Raw genomic sequence first — 19,933 nt, forward strand, 5'->3', positions numbered from 1 at the left:
TTCTCTGTATGGTAATAATAATACATTTTATTTTGTAAAGTGGTGTCTTGTATCATACAACACAATGTAATTTACAGTCACCTATTTGGTCCATGTTACAGACCAACAAAAAAATCATGAATTAATGTCAAGCCCTTCATAATGAAAAACGTTTTTAAAAGTCTCATGCAATATAGGCTTGCATTGAACACCATATAAAGGCCACTATAGGCTATATCACCGAAATCAAAAGCTAAACTCAGTAAAAATAAAAGAAGCGCCCCTTTTTCCGGACCCTGTCTTTAAAAGATAATTCGTAAAAATCCAAATAACTTCACAGATCTTCATTGTAAAGGGTTTAACACTGTTTCCCATGCTTGTTCAATGAACCATAATCAATTAATGAAACGGAACGGTCGTTAAGACATTAACAGCTTACAGACTGTAGGAAATTAAGGTCACCCGTTATGAAAACTTACATGGAACCCAACCGGCTGTGCGCGTGCGCTATCGTGCATAGTTATTTTGTCCTCCCTCACCAAACGTGATCACGACACACAGGTTTAAAAAATCATACACTCTGAACCAATTACATACATTTGGGGACAGGTCGAAAAGCATTAAACTTTTATGGCAAGCTAGCTTGCTAGCTTGCACTTGCTAGCTAATTTGTCCTATTTAGCTAGATTGCTGTTGCTAGCTAATTTGTCCTGGGATATAAACATTGAGTTGTGCATTTCAGGTAAAATAAGGTCCTCTACTCCGACAATTAATCCACACATAAACCGATCATCCGAATCGTTTCTAGTCTTCTCTCCTCCTTCCATGCTTTTTCTTCTCTGGACTTTATATTGCTATTGTCAACTTTCATAAATTACGTGCATTACCGCCACTGACCTTGTTTGTCTTTCGGTCACCCACGTGGGTAAACCAATGAGGAAATGGGAGAGGCAGGACTTACGGCGCGATCTGCGTCACAAATAGAACTGACTTCTGTGTGAGACTGACTTCCGTACTGTGAGATGCCTAAGATGGCGCTACAGGGAGACAGGACGGACAGCTGATCGTCCTCGCAGTGGCAGACCACGTGTTACACCAGGAACGCACTATCCCTCCATCAGTGCTCAGACTGTCCGCAATAGCCTGAGAGAGGCTGGACTGAGCGCTTGTAGGCCTGTTGTAAGGCAGGTCCTCACCAGATATCACCGGCAACAATGTCGCCTATGGGCACAAACCCACCGTCGCTGGACCAGACAGGACTGGCAAGAAGTGCTCTTCACTGACGTGTCGCGGTTTTTTCTCACTGGGGGGGTGATGGTCGGATTCGCGTTTATTGTCGAAGGAATGAGCGTTACACCGAGGCCTGTACTCTGGAGCGGGATCGAGGTGGAGGGTCCGTCATGGTCGGGGCGGTGTGTCACAGCATCATCAGACTGGGCTTGTTGTCATTGCAGGCAATCTCAGCGCTGTGCGTTACAAGGAAGACATCCTCCCTCATGTGGTACCCTTCCTGCAGGCTCATCCTGACATGACCCTCCAGCATGACAATGTAGGGCCAGCCATACTACTCATTCTGTGTGTGATTTCCTGCAAGACAGGAATGTCTGTTCTGCCATGGCCGGCGAAGAGCCCGGATCTCAATCCCATTGAGCACGTCTGGGACCTGTTGAATCGGAGGGTGAGGGCAATGGCCATTCCCCTGAAAAATGTCCAACAGTAACATTAAGGGGTTTGATATCCAGGACTTAAAAACAAAAGTGTAATGTCCGGGAACATGCAGGTGCCTTGGTATAAGAGTGGGGTAACATCTCACAGCAAGAACTGGCAAATCTGCAGTCCAAATTCGGAGGTGATGCACTGCAGTACTTAATGCAGCTGGTGGCCACACCAGATACAGACTGTTACTTTTGATTTTGTCCCCCCCTTTGTTCAGGGACACATGATTCCAATTCTGTTAGTCATATGTCTGAACTTAAGTTTGTCTCAGTTGTTGAATCTTATGTTCATACAAATATTTAGACATTAAGTTTTCTGGAAATGAATGCTGAGTTTTTGAGAGTTTATTTCCATGTGAACATTTTATGGGATTTGCGCCGCTTGTTTTGTTGGTATTGTCGCTATTATGCTCAAGTTGTTACAATAGCCTATTGGATACTGTCTAAAACTAAGTGTACAGTCTCAGTGTATACTTAAGTTACACACAAAAAATTCAGCTCCCAAGATCTAAAATCTGCTCAGTGCCCCAAAAATGTTATTTTACTTTGGAACATTGCTCGTAAGCAAGCATTGCTACACCCCTTGTATTCGGCCCATGTGACATAAAATGTTATTTGCATTGCCGATGCATGCCATATAAGCTGCAAAATGTTTTCACATATAGTGCCATTCAAAAGTCTGGACACACCTACTCATTTAAGGGTTTTTCTTAATTTTTTACTATTTTCTACATTGTTGAATAATAGTGAAGAAATCAACTATGAAATGACACATATGGAATCATGTAGTAACCAAAAAAGGGTTAAAATAATCCAAATATGTTTTTGATTCTTCAAAGTAGCCACCCTTTGCCTTGATGACAGCTTTGCATACTTTTGGCATTCTCTCAACCAGCTTCATGAGGAATGCTTTTCCAACAGTCTTGAAGGAGATGCTGATCACTTGTTTGCTGTTTTTCCTTCACTCTGCAGTCCAACTCATCCCAAACCATCTCCATTGGCTTGGGGTTTGGGTGATTGTGGAGGCCAGGTCATCTGATGCAGCATTCCATCACTCTCTTTCATGGTCAAATAGCCCTTAAACAGCCTGGAGGTGTGTTGGGTCATTGTCCTGTTGAAAAACAAATGTTAGTTCTACTAAGCGCAAACCAGATGGGATGGCGTATCACCGCAGAATGCTGATTAAGTGTGCGTTGATTTCTAAGTAAATCACAGACCGTGTCACCAGCAAAGCACCATCACACCACCTCCATGCTTCAGGGTGGGAACCACACTTGCGGTAGATCAGCCGTTCACCTACTTTGCGTCTCACAAAGACACGGCGGTTGGAACCAAAAATCTCAAATATGGACTCATCAGACCAAAGGGCAGATTTCCACTGGTCTAATGTTCATTGCTTGTGTTTTTGGTCCCAAGCAAGTCTCTTCTTATTGGTGTCCTTTAGTAGTGGTTTCTTTGCAGCAATTCGACCATGAAGGCCTGATTCACGCAGTCTCCTCTGAACAGTTGATGTGTCTGTTACTTGAACTCTGAAGCATTTTTTTGGGATGCAATCTGAGGTGCAGTTAACTCTATTGAACTTCTCCTCTGCAGCAGAGGTAACTCAGGGTCTTCCTTTCCTGTGGCGGTCCTCATGAGAGCCAGTTTCATCATATCGCTTGATGGTCTTTGCAACTGCACTTGAAGAGACTTTCAAAGTTCTTGATGTGTCCCATATTGACTGACCTTCATGTCTTAAAGTAATGATGGACTGTTGTTTCTCTTTGCTTATTTGTGTTGTTCTTGCCATAATATGTACTTGTTCTTTTACCAAATAGGGTTATCTCCGCTACACCACACCTACCTTGTCACAACACAACTGATTGGCTCAAACGCATTTCGAACGAAAGCAATTCTACTAATGAACTTTTAACAAGGCACACCTGTTAATTGAAATTCATTCCAGGTGACTACCCCATTAAGCTGGTTGAGAGAATGCCAAGCGTGTGCAAAGCTGTCAATGCAAAAGGGTGGTTACTTTGAAGAATCAAATTGTTGTATTTGTTTCTACAATGAAGAAAATAGTAAAAATAAAGAAAAACCCTTGAATGAGTAGGTGTCCCTACTTTTGACTTGTACTGTATCTCATACTGAGAGTGAAAAAAAATGGATTATTGATCTTACAAATAAACAAAGGAAATGTTCATTTGAGAATACAACAGAAACATTAAAACCAAAACCCTTCCCCGCTTCATTGCAGAATTGTGATTAATCAACATTGACACTAATTTATTTTGTTATTAATAGTTTAACAAATAACATTTTTAAATACTTAACAGAATCAAAACACTTAATCACTGCAAAATGTATAAATAAGCTAACTCCTATGTAAAGATTAGAGATCTTAAGTCTTAACAACAGTAGATAATTGAGTTGTAACAAGTGGGCTATTATTACTAAAGCGTTATTTCAAGTAAACAAAATGAACTCGATACCAGTGGTGGCCAACCTTGCCCCACTGATCCCTGATCTACTGGGTGAGCACACTACTATTCCAGTACAGCAGTAGCACACTTGAGGTTTAAGTTGAATCAGGTTTTAATTGCTGGGCTGAAACATATCCCTCCACACCCAGCAGACCTCCACCCAGCAGGGTTGGCCTGCTGGTTAGGTTTATACATTGTGTGATGTTTAACTGTGTTTTTGTGTACATTTGCTGAAGTATGTAGGCCAATAGATACAGTGCCTTCTGAGAATATTCACACCACTTGACTTTTTCCACATTTTGTTTCACATCCTGAATTTAAAATGGATTAAATTGAGATTTTGTGTCACTGGCCCACACACACAATACCCCATAATGTCAAAGTGGAAGTGTTTTTAGAAAATGTTATAAATTGATTACAAATTAAAAGCTGAAATGTTTGAGTCTCAGTATTCAACCTCTTTGTTATGACGAGCCCAAATACACTGTGTACAAAACAAAAAATGTTTTATGTCCTGAATTCAAAATGTTACGTTTGGGACAAATCTAACACATCACTGAGTACCACTTCATATTTTCAAGCATGGTGGTGACTGCCTCATGTTATGGATATGCTTGTCATCGGCAAGGACTAGGGATGTTTTTTGTGATAAAAATAAATCTACTTGAAAATCTATGGCAAGACTTGATCATGGCTGTTTAGGAATGATCAACAACCAACTTGACAGAGCTTGGAGAATTTTGTTCAAATATTGTACAAATCAAGTGTCCAAAGCTCTTAGAAACTTACCCAAAAAGACTCACAGCTGTAATCACTGCCAAAGGTCATTCTAACGTGTTGCCTCAGGGGTGTTCAAATATACCCTTATGTAAATTATATGTATTTATTTCTATAAACTTGCAAATATTTCTAAAAACATGTCTTCACTTTGTTATTATGGGGTTTTGTGTGTAGATGGGTGAGAGGATAAAACAAATATTTAAACCATTTTGAATTTGGGCTGTAACGCAACGAAATGTGGAATAAGTCAATGGGTATGAATACTCACTGAAGGCACTATGTAACCCATGACATCTAAGATATACCCTTAGTCTCTTGCGACATTCATTAGGAGTGCTGTCTTAATTTGCAAGCAGGCTTTGGTTTCCATATCTGAAGACAGAAAACGACACAAAGACACAGGCTTTATTATACTCAAATTAGTTGGCACTGAATATTATGTTCTCTTTGTCCTCAAAGTTTTACTCTCTAGGGACTGGAGAATCTTTTCATAATGTCCTCCCACAAAATTACCTGCCCTGTGCTGTAGCCTACGCTCTCCTTTTACTGACAGCTGGAGCTGCAATTTCACCCCTTTTCATGACTGTTATTTACAACTGCATTTGGAGACTTTTAATTTACAGTGAATTACATCAAGAAGGCTAGCTAATAGGAACTTAGCTAGCTGATACATTTAATTTACTTAGCTAGCAGCTTAGTTGAGTTAGCCTACAAAGGCACCTACTGTAGCCAGCTAGCTAGCTAGGTAATAATACCTTTTTTTACATTTGAAAAATGTATTTACTTACTTGAATATGTTCTCCCACTGCCTCCGTTTTTTTGGATCTTACAAAAATAAAATCATGGGGAATCTTCTTATTATTATTATTATTATTATGTAAAAATAAATTCCTAGAAGAAAAGCATAACGTTAGCCAGCAGCCTAACGAATGGAGATACGCCAAAAAGTGTTTCAAGGGAGGCGTGACAACGATATGATTTTGGAGATAAGGAAACGTGATACTAGGTTTTCAGACTGATTGCCAAAGACACACCAGAATCAGTTGCTAGAAGTGCTTTTCAAGTGGTATTAAGTGGTCCATTCTCATTCCTGACTAAAATGTTCTTCATAATCAAAGACCAGGTTTGAATATTGCCCTCCATCAATGATTCCCAATTAAATGTACTGAGCAATTTTACAAAAACAATGGATATACACTCATTGGCCGATGGGTCGGACCCCCTTTGCCTCCAGAAGAACCTGAATTCTTCGGGGCGTGGATTCTACAAGGTGTTGCATTCAAACGTTGCTCAATTGGTATGAAGGGACCTAACGTGTGCCGGGAAAGCATTCCCCACACATTATTGTGTTTTGCTTTATGGTCTCAGGGGACTATTGAAAATGAGACCCTGATCTCAATTGGGCTCCCCTGATTAAATCAAAGTTAATAAAACATTAACACCACCGCTGCCAGCCTGTACCGTTGACACCAGGCAGGGTGGGGCCATGGGCTCATGCTGCTTACGCCAAATCCTGACTACCATCGGGAACCAGGATTCGTCAGACCAAGCAATGTTTTTCCACTCCTCAATTGTCCAGTGTTGGTGATCGTGTGCCTACTGGAGCTTCTTCTTCTTGTTTTTAACTGATAGGATTGTAACCCGGTGTGGACGTCTGCTACAATAGCCCATCTGTGATGAGGACCGACAAGTTTGCGTTCTAAGATGCCAATCTGCACAGCACTGTTGTACTGTGCGTTATTTGCCTGTTTGTGGCCCGCCTGTTAGCTTGCATGATTCTTGCCATTTTCCTTCGACCTCTCATCAATAAGCTGTTTTTGCCCAGAGAACTACCACTGACTGTTTTTTGTTTGTCGCACCATTCTCAGTAAACCCTAGACACTCGTGCGTGAAAAGCCTAGGAGGCCGGCCATTTCTGAGATACTGGAACTGGTGCGTCTGGCACAGGCGATCATACCACGCTCCAAGTCACTTAGGTCACTAGTTTTGCCCATTTTAATGTTAAATCCAACAGTAACTAAATATCTCGATGCCTGCTTTATATAGCAAGCCACGTGACTCACTGTCTGTAGGAGCGAACCATTTTCATGAACGGGTGAGGTACCTAATAAACTGCCGACTGAGTGTGTGTTGCCCTAAGAGTTGTGCAGTTGGTAGAATCGTATTCAAAATTATTCACAGCTGACTGGCTACAAAAGATCCTTCTGCCAAGTATTAGCTCTGGGGTGTGAAGATGCACACAATCAAGATGTTTTTTTTTGTTTTTTTGACATCTGCAGGGAAAAAATCCCAATCGTGGTATCCAGAAATAACTTTCAGTGCCTATCTCATTGTTACAGGTGTAGATTTTAAGGAATAGGATAGGTCTAAGTGATATGGTAGCATCTCTCATAGGCTGGGCAATTTTTCTAACACCTAATTAGTTCTCTCAGGTGGCAGGGGCTAGGGGTTGTTTGCCTTTCATTTTACCAAAAGTGCTGTAAAAAAGCACTAAGTCATTTTCAGTACTGAAAGAGTCTTCTGAAAAGCATGCAATGCATGTAATGGACTACTGAAAGGTTATTTCATGAAATTGAGCATGTGCTTATCCTCATCTCTACTCTTTATTTGTGGCAGGTCGGAGACTGAACATTACAGCAGAGAATGATTGTCGGAGGCTGCACTGCGCTCTCAGGGACCTCAGCTCCCTACTTCAGGCTGTTGGGAGGCTGGCTGGGTATTTCATTGGGGACGTTTTTGCCGCACGCTTCAACGATGCGCTAGCGGTGGTGGAGCGGTTAGTGTGCCACACTGCTTCCTTCAGTCACATCCATTGATATTTCAGTTTACTTCCTGAATTGGCTAAATTAATTTGACCCACTTGCTCTGTTGTCAAACATCAGTGTCTAACTTCGTTTTGGTTCCTAGTGTCTATCTCTTTGGTGGCCTCCAATATGTGAAAGAGAAGGGGAGAAAATAGCTTTTGGCCAAAATGAAATTATGCATTTTCCTGACTGACCACCTACACTTGATTGAATTATTCCAAGTGAATTTTTGAAGTGGCAAGTCGATTTTATGTCTTGATTTGGAATTGACAATGCAGTATTTCCTGAATTGAAATCAAATTGACCCCAATCCTGTCTTGTATTACAGGGGAGAATTTTGATAAGGAAATAATTCAGATTACATCATTGTTTAGTGTGTCTGCACTTGTGTTTCTAGGTTGGTGGAGGTCACATGCTATGGCTCTCAGATCAGCCTGTATGACTTGGAGACTGCCGTGCCATCTGTGCTCAAGCCGGACCTCATCGACGTGTGAGTGTCAACCGTTTACTGCCACGGTCTACAGTGCCTTCAGAAAGTATTCACATCCCTTGACTTTAACCACATTTTGTTGTTACAGCCTGAATTTAAAATAGATACAATTTTGATTTTGTGTCACTGGCCTACATACAATACCCCATAATGTCAAAGTGGAATTATGTTTTTAGAAATGTTGTCAAGTATTCAACCCCTTAGTTATGGCAAGCCTAAATAAGATCAGATGTAAACATTTCCTTAACAAGTCACATAATAAGTTGCATGGACTCACTCTATTAGTGTTTAATATGATTTTTGAATGACTACCTCTTCTCTCTACCCCACACACACACACAATTATCTGTAAGGTCCCTTAGTCGAGCGGTGAATTTCAAACACAGATTCAACCATAAAGACTAGGGAGGTTCTAATGATTCGCAAAGAAGGGCATGTATTGGTAGATGGGTAAAAAATAAAAAGCAGACATTGATTATCCCTTTGAGCATGGTTAAGTAATTTTTTACACTTTGGATACATCCAGACACTACAAAGATTAAATCAAATCAAATTGTATGTGTCACATACATATGGTTAGCAGATGTTAATATGAGTGTAGCGAAATGCTTGTGCTTCTAGTTCTGACAGTGCAGTAATATCTAACAAGTAATCTAACAATTCCCGAAAAACGACTTAATACACACAGAACTCGAAGTGATGCGACCATCTCTGTCGGCGCCATCATATAAAGATAAGATACAGGCGTCCTTCCTAACTCAGTTGCCGGAGAGGAAGGAAGCCACTCAGGGATTTCACCTTGAGTCCAATGGGGACTTTAAAACACTTAGAGTATAATGACTGTGAAAGGATAAAACTGAGGATGATTCAACAACATTGTAGTTACTCCACAATAGAGTGGAGATTACAGTGCTGCCTTTGAAATTATTGAGCGTAACCTGTTGAAAGGTTTGTGCTGTGGCTTTTCAACCTCTGCCATCGTGGATTCAGAGCTATCTATCTAATATAACTCGAAGGGTTTTCTTTAATGGAAGCTTCTCTAATGTCAAACATGTAAAGTGTGCTATACCGCAGGGCAGCTCTCTAGGCCCTCTAATCTTTTCTATTTTTACCAATGACCTGCCACTGGCATTAAACAAAGCATGTGTGTCCATGCATGCTGACGATTCGATCATGTACTCCTCATCAACCACAGCTGATGAAGTCACTGAAACCCTTAACAAAGAGTTGCAGTCTGTTTTCGAATGGGTGGCCAGTAATAAACTGGTCCTGAACATCTCTAAAACTAAGAGCGTTGTATTTGATACAAATCATTTCCTAAGTTATAGACCTCAGCTGAATATGTTAATGAATGGTGTGGCTTTTGAACAAGTTGAGGAGTCTAAATTACTTGGTGTTACCTTAGATTGTGAACTATCATGGTCAAAGCATATAGATTCAATGGTTGTAAAGATGGGGAGAGGTCTTTCCGTAATAAAGAGATGCTCTGCTTTTTTGACACCACTTTCCAAAAAGCAAGTTCTGCAGGCTCTAGTTTTGTCTAATCTTGATTATTGTCCAGTCATGTGGTCCAGTGCTGCAAGGAAAGATCTAGTTAAGCTGCAGTTGGCCCAGAATAGAGCAGCACGTTTTGCTCGTCATTGTAATCAGAGGGCTGATATAAATACTATGCATGCCAGTGTCTCTTGGCTAAGAGTTGAGGAGACACTGACTGCATCACTTCTTCTTTTTACAAGAAATATTGTGTTGGAAATCCCTTATTGTTTGCATAGTCAACTACACACAGCTCTGACACACACACTTACCCAAGCAGACATGCCACCGGGGTTCTTTTCACAGTCCCTAAATCCAGAACAAATTCAAGAAAGCGTACAGTATTATATAGAGCCCTTATTGTATGGAACTTCCTTCCATCTCATATTGCACAAATAAACCGCAAACCTGGTTTCAAAAAACAGATAAAGCAAGACCTCACGGCATAACGCCTCTCCCCTATTTGACCTAGATAGTTTGTGTGTATGCATTGATATGTAGCCTACGTGTGCCTTTAAAAAATTGTTTATGTAGTTCTGTACTAGAGCTGTTGTCTATTGATGTTTTCTGTGGACCCCAGGAAGAGTAGCTGCTGCTTTTGCAACAGCTAATGGGGATCCTAATAAAATGCAGAAAATGAGGAAGCCTGTACAGAATAAAAATATTCCAAAACATGCATCTGGTTTGCAATAAGGCACTAAAGTAAAACAGCAAAAAATGTGGCAAAGAAATTAACTTTGTGTCCTGAGTACAAAGTGTTATGTTTGGGGCAAATAAATGTAATAGAGGAAAACCTGGTTGTTTGCTTTTCAACAGACACTGGGAGACAAATTCACCTTTCAGCAGGACGATAACCTAAAACACAAGGCCAAATATACACTGGAGTTGCTTACCAAGGCAACGTTGAATGTTCCTGACTGGCCCTAGCTACAGTTTTGACATAAATCTGCTTGAAAATCTATTGTATGACTTGAAAATGGCTGTCTTATCAACAACCAACTTGACAGAGCTTGAAGAATTTTTAAAAGAATAATGTGCAAATATTGTACAATCCAGGTGTGCAAAGCTCTTCGAGACTTACCCAGAAAGAACCAGAATGACTCAAAGCTGTAATCACTTCCAAAGGTGATTCTAACATGTATTCACTCAGGGGTGTGAACTTGTGTAAATTAGATATTTCTGTATTTCATTTTCAATAAATTTGCCAACATTTCGAGACAACATGTTTTCAATTTGTCATTATGGTGTATTGTGTGTAGCTGAATGAGAAAATAAATCTATTTCATCCATTTTGAATTCAGGCTGTAGCAAAATGTGTAATAGGCACTGTAGATATAAAGTGGATTTGTCACAAACTGCTGTCTTTTACCCTTGTCTGTAGAATTCACCCCTTTTATTAAACCAAAAATGTGTGATAAGAAAATAGTCAGAGCGCGTTTGATAGATATAACTGTATTGTCACAGTTGTTAATGTGTGTTTGTTTCCAGCCATGCCCAGTCCTTGGCGGCATTGCAGGCCTACTCCCACTGGCTGGCTCAATTCTACAGTGAGGTCCAGAGGCAGAATCAGAGCCGCTTCATCAGCCTTGTCACCTCCACCATGGACGCCACCGCACCACTCATCACTGCTAAGGTAACCATACACACACACAGTATGTGGTAGTAACAGTATGTTTTGTTAAATCTTACCTGGTTGCTGATGTTGTGCAATTGGTATCATGACACACAGTGGTTCCATTTTTATGCTGACCAACTGAGCTTGCATATTTGTGTTCTCATTGGCCAAAAACTGGTTATCAGATCATTTCAGCAAGTCAACTAAGAGTCTTTGTCAATTCCTTGTTACCTATTTCATTGTCAAACTGTATTTCTATTCTAGGTACCTGAAAAGTTGCTGCTGTCGGCATGCCATCTCATGGTGTCCATAGCCACCACCGTGCGTCCTGTTTTCCTAGTCACGTTGCCTGCCGTGCAAAACATCTTCAACCTCATCACAGAGAGCCAGACTCGCAGGCTCCCACAAGAGGTCAGAGTGCGCCGTTATGGCTTTAGTGTTATTTTGAGGCTCAGGGCTGAAATTCAATCCACCCATGGGTTGTTATCAATGCCCGGCCTTAATATTATTTCCTGATTCGAAGTGGACCACTTGAATTTAAAAAAAAAAAAATTAATCTGTCTTGATTCTGGGGTGTAGCACTTTAGGGTGTGTGTGTACGTGTATGCATAATGTGTCTCATGGAATGTTTATACACCCCACCTATATGAGTATGGTTATGCGTGGAGGGATCTGTCTAATGTGTGTGTGTGTCTCCACTCCTCCAGGCCCACATGCTTGTGTGCAGGGCTCTGTCCAACATGCTGCTGCTGCCTTGGTCTAACCTGCCAGAGAGCGAGCAGCAATGGCAAACCCGCTCCAGTAGCCACGCCAGCCTGCTGGCTGCCCTTACCCGCCACTACCGCCTACTGAGGGGCACTGCCAACCAGCCCCCACACCGCCTTGGCCTGGAAGACAGTCAGTTGGGCATCATGCCATTTATCAACCTTTATCAGTCTCTTATAGTTTTGTTAAAGCTTCCTTCTATAGTCCTGTTTCGGCTGGTATTTACTAAGAAATAATGTGGTGAAAGATGTGCTGACAATGGGTACTTTTAAGTATTTATTTATAGGTTTGGGTGGTATACTATATAATTATGACTTTATTAGCTGGGTTGTCTGGCCTTACATTTAGTTTATGTTCGCTTGCTCTTATTAGCATTTAGCTAGCGTCCTCAATGAGAATTTGCTAGTAAACAATGTTTGGAAAGAAATTGCGCCCCTTGTGGGCACTGACGGTAATAATGCATACCCCAATATGGTACATGAACGGTGTGAGGTACAGTGGCTGCGCCACTATAAGTTTTGTGTTTATGCTGCAGGCCTTAGAGGTGATTTGTGGTTTAGAACGGTGCCCAGCGTCACCACTTCATTACTCCAGACCAGCGCAAGGGGGAGTTTGAGCACTGATTATGCTTTTGGGTCCTACTGTGTCTCTAACTGACAATGAATGGGTGACATAAACCTAAATAGAAACTGATAATTGTGCACAACTTCAGTATTACTTTCTAAAACGGTTGTTACACTAAGATTTTTATTTTATTTTGTTAGGATTATTTTTCTCTTACTGTAGTAGTGTAGGCCACTCCCGACCGGTCATGTATGTTGTACATCGCCTGAGTGGCGCAACGGTCCAAGACACTGCATAGCAGTGCAAATGGTGTTGCTACAGATGCTGGTTCAATACCCGTGCTGCCCTTGACTGGAAGACCCATGAGATGATTGTAGGTTTTTGGTTTCTCTTCCTCTAAAAACGGAGATAAATAATTCTAAATAACAAACTGGCTTTATTTACAAATTCAAACAATGTCTCACCCAATGTTCAAGAATGGCCTTTTTCTCACTCATTTGACATTATTTGATATATATTATTAACCCTGTTATTAGCAGGACAATATATATTGATCATGGCTCTGAGTGGCGCACAATGGGATTGCTTTGCAGTTCTCCAGCTGTATCCACTGAAAGTGTGCGAGGTTCAAGCTACGAGGGCAGGGGGCACAGGATGGGCCGCAGAGCCGCGCACAGAAGACCGACCTAGCCAATGAGGAAGGGAGGAGGAGGAAGGGGGGTGGACACCCACCCCGCCACGCTGGCAACACTTTAAGGGGAATTGCACTAATAATGGCGCTGACTAGGGAAACATTCCTGCTGTTCTTAATGCCAGTCTGCACGTTAAAACTAAAACAATGTAACTAATAATGGCATTTTTATGAGAATGACGTATAGAAGAGGGCGAGGAACAAGATGGAGTCACAATCCATGCCAGGCACACCTGTGAGCTCTGGAACTCCACCTCGGACAGGCAGAGTTAACATACCCGGCGAGGTTGTCGGTTCACCCTGACATTTCCATTCCTCTTCTGGCAACAGAACTTGACCAACTGCTCACCAGGCACAGCAAGGGCCGTCCAGACCGCTATGCTGTTCTGCTATTCCAAGGATGTATAACCGAAGAGACATACATACAAGTGGGCACAGAATGGTGCCCCCAAACATTGACTCTGTACCGGTACCCCCCGTATATAGTTTTGCTATTGTTATTTTACTGCTGCTCTTTAATTACTTGTTACTTTTATTTCTTATTCTTATCCATTTTTTTAACTGCATTGTTGGTTAGAGGCTCGTAAATAAGCATTTCACTGTAAGGTCTACCACCTGTTGTATTTGGCACATGTGACTAATACAATTCGATTTGATTTGAATTACAAACAGTGAGGCAAATGTGGCTTACCGGTGAACCTCTGGGTGTTCATCATTAATATTGTGTCTCAAAAGTTTCTGTCCATGACTGATGCAACCCAAAAACTCAGTAGACAGAGTTAATGAGTACTTGGGGTCACCGAGAAAGTCTGGACATGACCTGCTCTCCTTATGTAAGGAATTAGGCACTTTCCCATGTTTACTACAGTATGTACCGTAGGCTATATTTACTTGTCAGACTGCACAGTAGCCTAATAAACAAATGCAGCTGGCTTATATCTTCAAAATGCTTTAAATGCTTTATTTTCCAAATGTAAAAACATATACTGTACAGTACTGTATTTATTCTTCAGCGTCTTTGCTTTCGTTAATAAAATAATTATAAAAATGCTCTTTCAAACACACGCGGTCATGTTGTACAGCACCATTATGGCTATTAGCAGAGCTATATTTTGGCCTTTATGGGCGGCGCACAATTAGCCCAGCGTTTCTCTCCCTCTAAAAACAGAAATAAAAGTTTGGGCTGTTACAAATATTATTTATATATTATTAAGTTGATTACACAGTCATATAGCCCTGCACCTACATAAAGCTGAGTGACTCACTCATTCGTGGCTTTGGATCAAATTAAATATGTACCAACATTCTTTCTGATAGTCTTCAATAAAGAAATGTTTTGGTTATCCTGACCTGGATACCATGTACAGCATTATAATAGCCCATTATGGGCTATTAACAGGACAATATACCTTTTACCAACACCTCTCTGTAGTTTGATACTTTGTGGATGGGGGCTCCGGAGTGGAGGGGATCTCCCGCAGTGCCAAATGCGTTGCTACAGATACAGGTTCGATATCCGTGCCGGCCGCCACAGGGAGACCCATGAGGTGGCTTTTGGTTTTAATTTCGAATCCTCCAATCCTTTATGTAATTATTGGTCACACATTTTTCAATATACTGTAGGTCTACCGTAGGCGACATGAGTCTCACCAACACAATCTCCAGACCTGAACCCAATTGAAAATCTCTGGAATGTGATCAAGAGGAAGATGGATGGTCATAAGCTGTCAAACAAAGCCGAGCTGCTTGAGTTTTTGCGCCAGGAGTGGCATAAAGTCACCTAACATCTATGTGAAAGACTGGTGGAGAGCAGGCCAAGACGCATGAAAGCTGTGATTTAAAAATCAGGGTTATTCTTCCAAATATTAATTTCTGAAGTCTTCCTACGTTAAAAAATGATTGAGCTTCTTTTCTTTGCATTATTCGAGGTCTGACAACACTGCGTCTTTTTTGTTATTTTGACCAGTTGTCATTTTCTGCAAATAAATAGTCTAAATGACAATATTTGTACTTGTAATTTGGGATAAATGTTGTCAGTAATTTATAGAATAAAACAAAACGTTTTACCCGAAACACATATCTATAACTAGTAAAACGAAAGAAACGGATCATTTTGCTGAGGTCTCTTAATTTTTTCCCAGATCTTTTAATATATATATACACACACACACAGTGGCAAGATGTGAACCCTTTGGAAATACCTGGATTTCTGTGTAAATTGGTTATAAAATTTGATCTGCTCTTCATCTAGGTCACAACAATAGACAAACACACAAACAATTATATGTCTTCATTGAATACACAGTGTAAACATTCACAGTGCACGGTGGGAAAAGTATGTGAACCCTTGGATTTAATAACTGGTTGACCCTCCTTTGGCAGCAATAACCTCAACCAAACTTTTTCTGTAGTTACGGATCAGACCTGCACAACGGTCAGGAGAAATTATGGACCATTCCTCTTTACAAAACTGTTTCAGTTCAGCACTGTTCTTGGGATGTCTGGTGCGAAGTGCTCTCTTGAGGTCATGCCACGGCATCTCAATCGGATTGAGGTCAGGACGCCTTCTGGACTGGGACACTCCAGAAGGCGTATTTTCTTCTGTGTTTTGGGCGTTGTCCTGTTGCATCACCCAACTTTTGTTGAGCTTCAATTGGCAGACAGATAGCCTCCTTGCAAAATGTCTTGACAAACTTGAATTCATTTTTCTGTCGATGATAGCAAGCTTGTCCAGGCCCTGCTGCAGCAAAGCAGCCCCAAACCATGGTGCTCCCTCCACCATACTTTACAGTTAGGATGAGGTGTTTGATGTTGCTGTGCTGTGCCTTTTTTTCTCCCCACATAGTGTTGTGTGTTCCTTCCAAACAACTCAACTGAAGTTTCATCTGTCCACAGAATATTTCTCCGGTAGCGCTGTGGAATATCCAGGTGCACTTTTGCAAACTTCAGACGTTCAGCAATGGATTTTTTTGGGACAGCAGTGGCTTCTTCCATGATGTCCTCCCATGAATTGTTTAGTGTTTTACGTATCGTTGACTTGTCAACAGAGATGTTAGCATGTTCCTGAGATGTCTTTAGCTGACACTTTAGGAGTCTTCTTAACCTCATTGAGCATTCTGCACTGTGCTTTTGCAGTCATCTTTGCAGGATGACCACTCCTAGGGAGAGTAGCAAGAGTGCTGAACTTTCTCCATTTATAGACTATTTGTCTTACCATGGACTGAACATCAAGGCTTTTAGATACTTTTGTAACCCTTTCCAGCTTTATGCAATTCATCCATTTTTAATCTTCAGTCTTCTGAGATCTCTTTTGTTTGAGGCATGGTTCAATGTCAATGCTTCTTGTGAATAGCAAACTCAAATTTTGTGAGTTTTTTTTATTGGGCAAGGCAGCTCTAACCGACATCTCCAATCGCGTCTCATTGATTGGACTCCAGGTTAGCGAACTCCTGACTCCCAATTAGCTTTTGGAGATGTCATTAGCCTAGGGGTTCACATACTTTTCCAACCTACACTGTGAATGTTAAAATTATGTATTCAATATAGACAATAAAAATACAATAATTTGTTTGTTATTAGTTTAAGCACACTGTTTGTCTGTTGTGACTTCGATTAAGATCAGATCATTTGATGACCGATTTATGCAGAAATCCAGGTAATTCCAAAGGGTTCACCTACTTTTTATTGCCACTGTATGTATATAATTCAATGCATAAATAAAAAGTTTGATTAAATGTAAGGTTAATTATGAGGGAATAATTATGTAATTATAATACCACTATAATTCCATGTAATTCCTATTTTTTTTAAACTACCAAGTAAAATTCCGACTGAGTAAAGCCCTTTTTTGACTGGGACAATGTACAATAATCAACACAGAGTGATGTAGTCGTTTTACCTCTGAAGTTTAATTGCACTGATTGTAAGGAAGGAACACTAGAGACATCATTCTTTTGGCTTTATAGCATAAACCCTAACATCTTTCTTACCCCCACGCCTCTTTTTCTTTCTTAGCGAAAGCAGTGTTGCACCAGACATTGCCTGTGCTAAGAGACATAGTGGACAGCATCTCCGGGGAATCCACCAAATCCCGACAGATCTGCTACCAGAGTCTCCAGGAGTCCGTGCAAGTTTCCTTGGGCCTCTTTCCTGTCTTCATCCAGCAGCCAGGTTAGAAGAAAAAACACAATGTTACAACACAACAGTTTCAGTCATAATAGAGAGCTGACTTGTTGTAAGTTTACTACCCATTCACTGATTTTTATCTCCCTTAAATTCAACTCTAAAATCCATCACCACAGTACATTTCAAGTAATTTTACAATGTAACGTTATACGTGTGATATGCCTGAGCAAGGTCAATGTATGTGACAAAAATGTTGCACTTAACAAAATGTTTATTAACAAGTACACACAGTGTGCAACTGTACTTTCAGCCATTCTAACAATTTCACAAATGTTGCTTGTGCCCTTTTCCCATTTTCAATGCCATTCACCTTTTTATGAATGATATTTCAAGTTTACTACAAGCTCTACGCATACGCAAGATTCGGAGTGTTGCAATGTCATTTTCGTCTACTAAAGTGTCGGCTCCTTGTAATACACTCTGGCGTTCTACATAACTTTCAGGTAGTAAAAAAGTGAGACGTGGTATCATTCCTTCTGCTGCCATGGGGGCAGTGTTGTCGCTTGTTTCCATCATCTGATAAATAGGCTATTCATCAAAGTAGCCTATTTTGCATTGATAATCTCAACAGCTGTTCAAACAGTAAACCAAACAACAAGAATCGACCCAAAAGGTTGGATATTTCGAAATGGTAGAACCTGCTGTAGCCAACTAGCTAGCCTTGTGCTTTTTTACTCTGTGACCAAAACATGACGTTCTATGTTTAGCTGATATGGGAGTTAATATGCAAGCAGCATATCAAAGTGGGATAATGTTTTAGGTTACACCGGCAAGTAAAATATTTGGCAGGGCATATTTTTTTCATTATGATTATTTCACATGGAGATGTGGGAAGCTAAAAAAGCTTGCTTGCTATGTTTTTATCCAGGCTAAAGTCAGCTAGCCAGGCTGCCAGCTAGCTACTACTAGTAAGGGAAGGTAACTCTTTCTTGCGTTCAAAAAATTAAGACCAAAAAATTTAAACAAAATACATTTTAAAAACTATCGCCCCCTTGTGAATGGGAGTGAGACGGCGAGGATGTCATGTTACGAAAAGGTGTCCGCTACTCCAAAATCCCATTCCACCCACATGTACGCACATACAGTAGATCAATGGAGTGAAGCTTGTAGTCACCTTAAAAGGGACCATTTGCAGATTTCATTTTCTTTATCACTTCAAATGTAATTTTCATTCAAAACATTCTGGTCTTTGATTTGATATAATGCCAACGCTGAGTTATTCTTTCTGACATTCTGTCTTTCCCGTTGTCACGCCCTCTATCCTCAAGATGTGACGGATGAGATGCTGAGCTTCTTCCTCACACTGTTTCAAGGTCTGCGTGTTCAGATGGGCGTGCCCTTCACCGGACAAATTATACACACCTTCCTCAGCATGTTCACCAGGTAGGTCACACACACACATGCTTAGACACATATTGTGACCATTTTAAAGCTACAATCTGGGATTCTGAAAACAACAAAACAGCAGTCCCGCCACATGTTTTGATATACAGTTGAGGGATGAGGCTAGAGAAATGTGACCCCTCTCAAATTAATAGACAGCGCTGTAGATGCCAGGACTGGCCATCCTCAACAACCCCATGATGGTTTTACACGTTTAGAAGCTATACATTGTTTGTTTACGTTCTTGTATGTCCGTCCGTCCCAGGGAGCAGCTGGCAGCCAGTATCTTGCAGGAGGGCAGCGCAGGCTGCCGAGTGGTGGAGAAGTTCCTAAAGATTCTCCAGGTGGTGGTTCAGGAGCCCGGCCAGGCCTTCAAACCCTTCCTACCCAGCATAATAGCTCTCTGCATGGAGCAGGTCTATCCTATTGTGGCTGAGGTGAGAGTGCGCACTCTCATTCACACTGATATAACAACAAAAATGTATACATGCGCTGTGTGTGTGTGTGTGTGGCTTGTCCATCGATAGGTTTGGGCACTGGGTCAGCAAAAAAATAGATGCATTTTTGATCAACAATGGGTAATAAAGGTCTATTGTGATTTCTTTGTCTGTTCCACAGCGTTCCTCTCCAGATGTCAAAGCAGAGATGTTTGAGCTGCTATACCAGGTGCTTCACCATAACTGGAGGTACTTCTTCAAGACCTCTGTCCTAGCCAGTGTGCAGAGGGGATCGGCCGAGGAGGCCATGGAGAATGAGGCCCAGTTTAGTGCTGCCATGCAGGTATGTGTTTGGGGGGGGGTGCTCACACCATGTTTAGCTAGCTCGTTTGTGCTTGTTGATGTTAGATAGTACTACTGCAGTTGTCAGACATGACACGAATTACCACCATAGCTGGGTCCTTCATTCATTTTTGCACTACACAATAAACTTTTATGAGAACGGTCAGCCCTCAAATGGTAGCTAC

At 41.1% G+C, this 19,933-nt stretch overlaps 1 protein-coding gene across 1 annotated transcript in view; it reads left to right on the forward strand.

Annotated features, from left to right (window-relative positions):
* xpo6 (exportin 6) overlaps positions 1-19,933 on the forward strand; it is a 62,269-nt gene that overhangs the window by 35,929 nt on the left and 6,407 nt on the right. Inside the window, exons 13-21 of the mRNA XM_029635214.2 lie at positions 7,556-7,715; positions 8,141-8,233; positions 11,255-11,399; positions 11,646-11,792; positions 12,089-12,278; positions 17,416-17,571; positions 18,855-18,969; positions 19,235-19,406; positions 19,588-19,749. Of these exons, the coding sequence (XP_029491074.2) occupies positions 7,556-7,715; positions 8,141-8,233; positions 11,255-11,399; positions 11,646-11,792; positions 12,089-12,278; positions 17,416-17,571; positions 18,855-18,969; positions 19,235-19,406; positions 19,588-19,749 (1,340 nt within the window). The remainder of the gene's footprint in view (positions 1-7,555; positions 7,716-8,140; positions 8,234-11,254; positions 11,400-11,645; positions 11,793-12,088; positions 12,279-17,415; positions 17,572-18,854; positions 18,970-19,234; positions 19,407-19,587; positions 19,750-19,933) is intronic.

The sequence above is a fragment of the Oncorhynchus nerka genome, linkage group LG26 (assembly GCF_034236695.1).
Source record: "Oncorhynchus nerka isolate Pitt River linkage group LG26, Oner_Uvic_2.0, whole genome shotgun sequence".
Classification (NCBI taxonomy): domain Eukaryota; kingdom Metazoa; phylum Chordata; class Actinopteri; order Salmoniformes; family Salmonidae; genus Oncorhynchus; species Oncorhynchus nerka.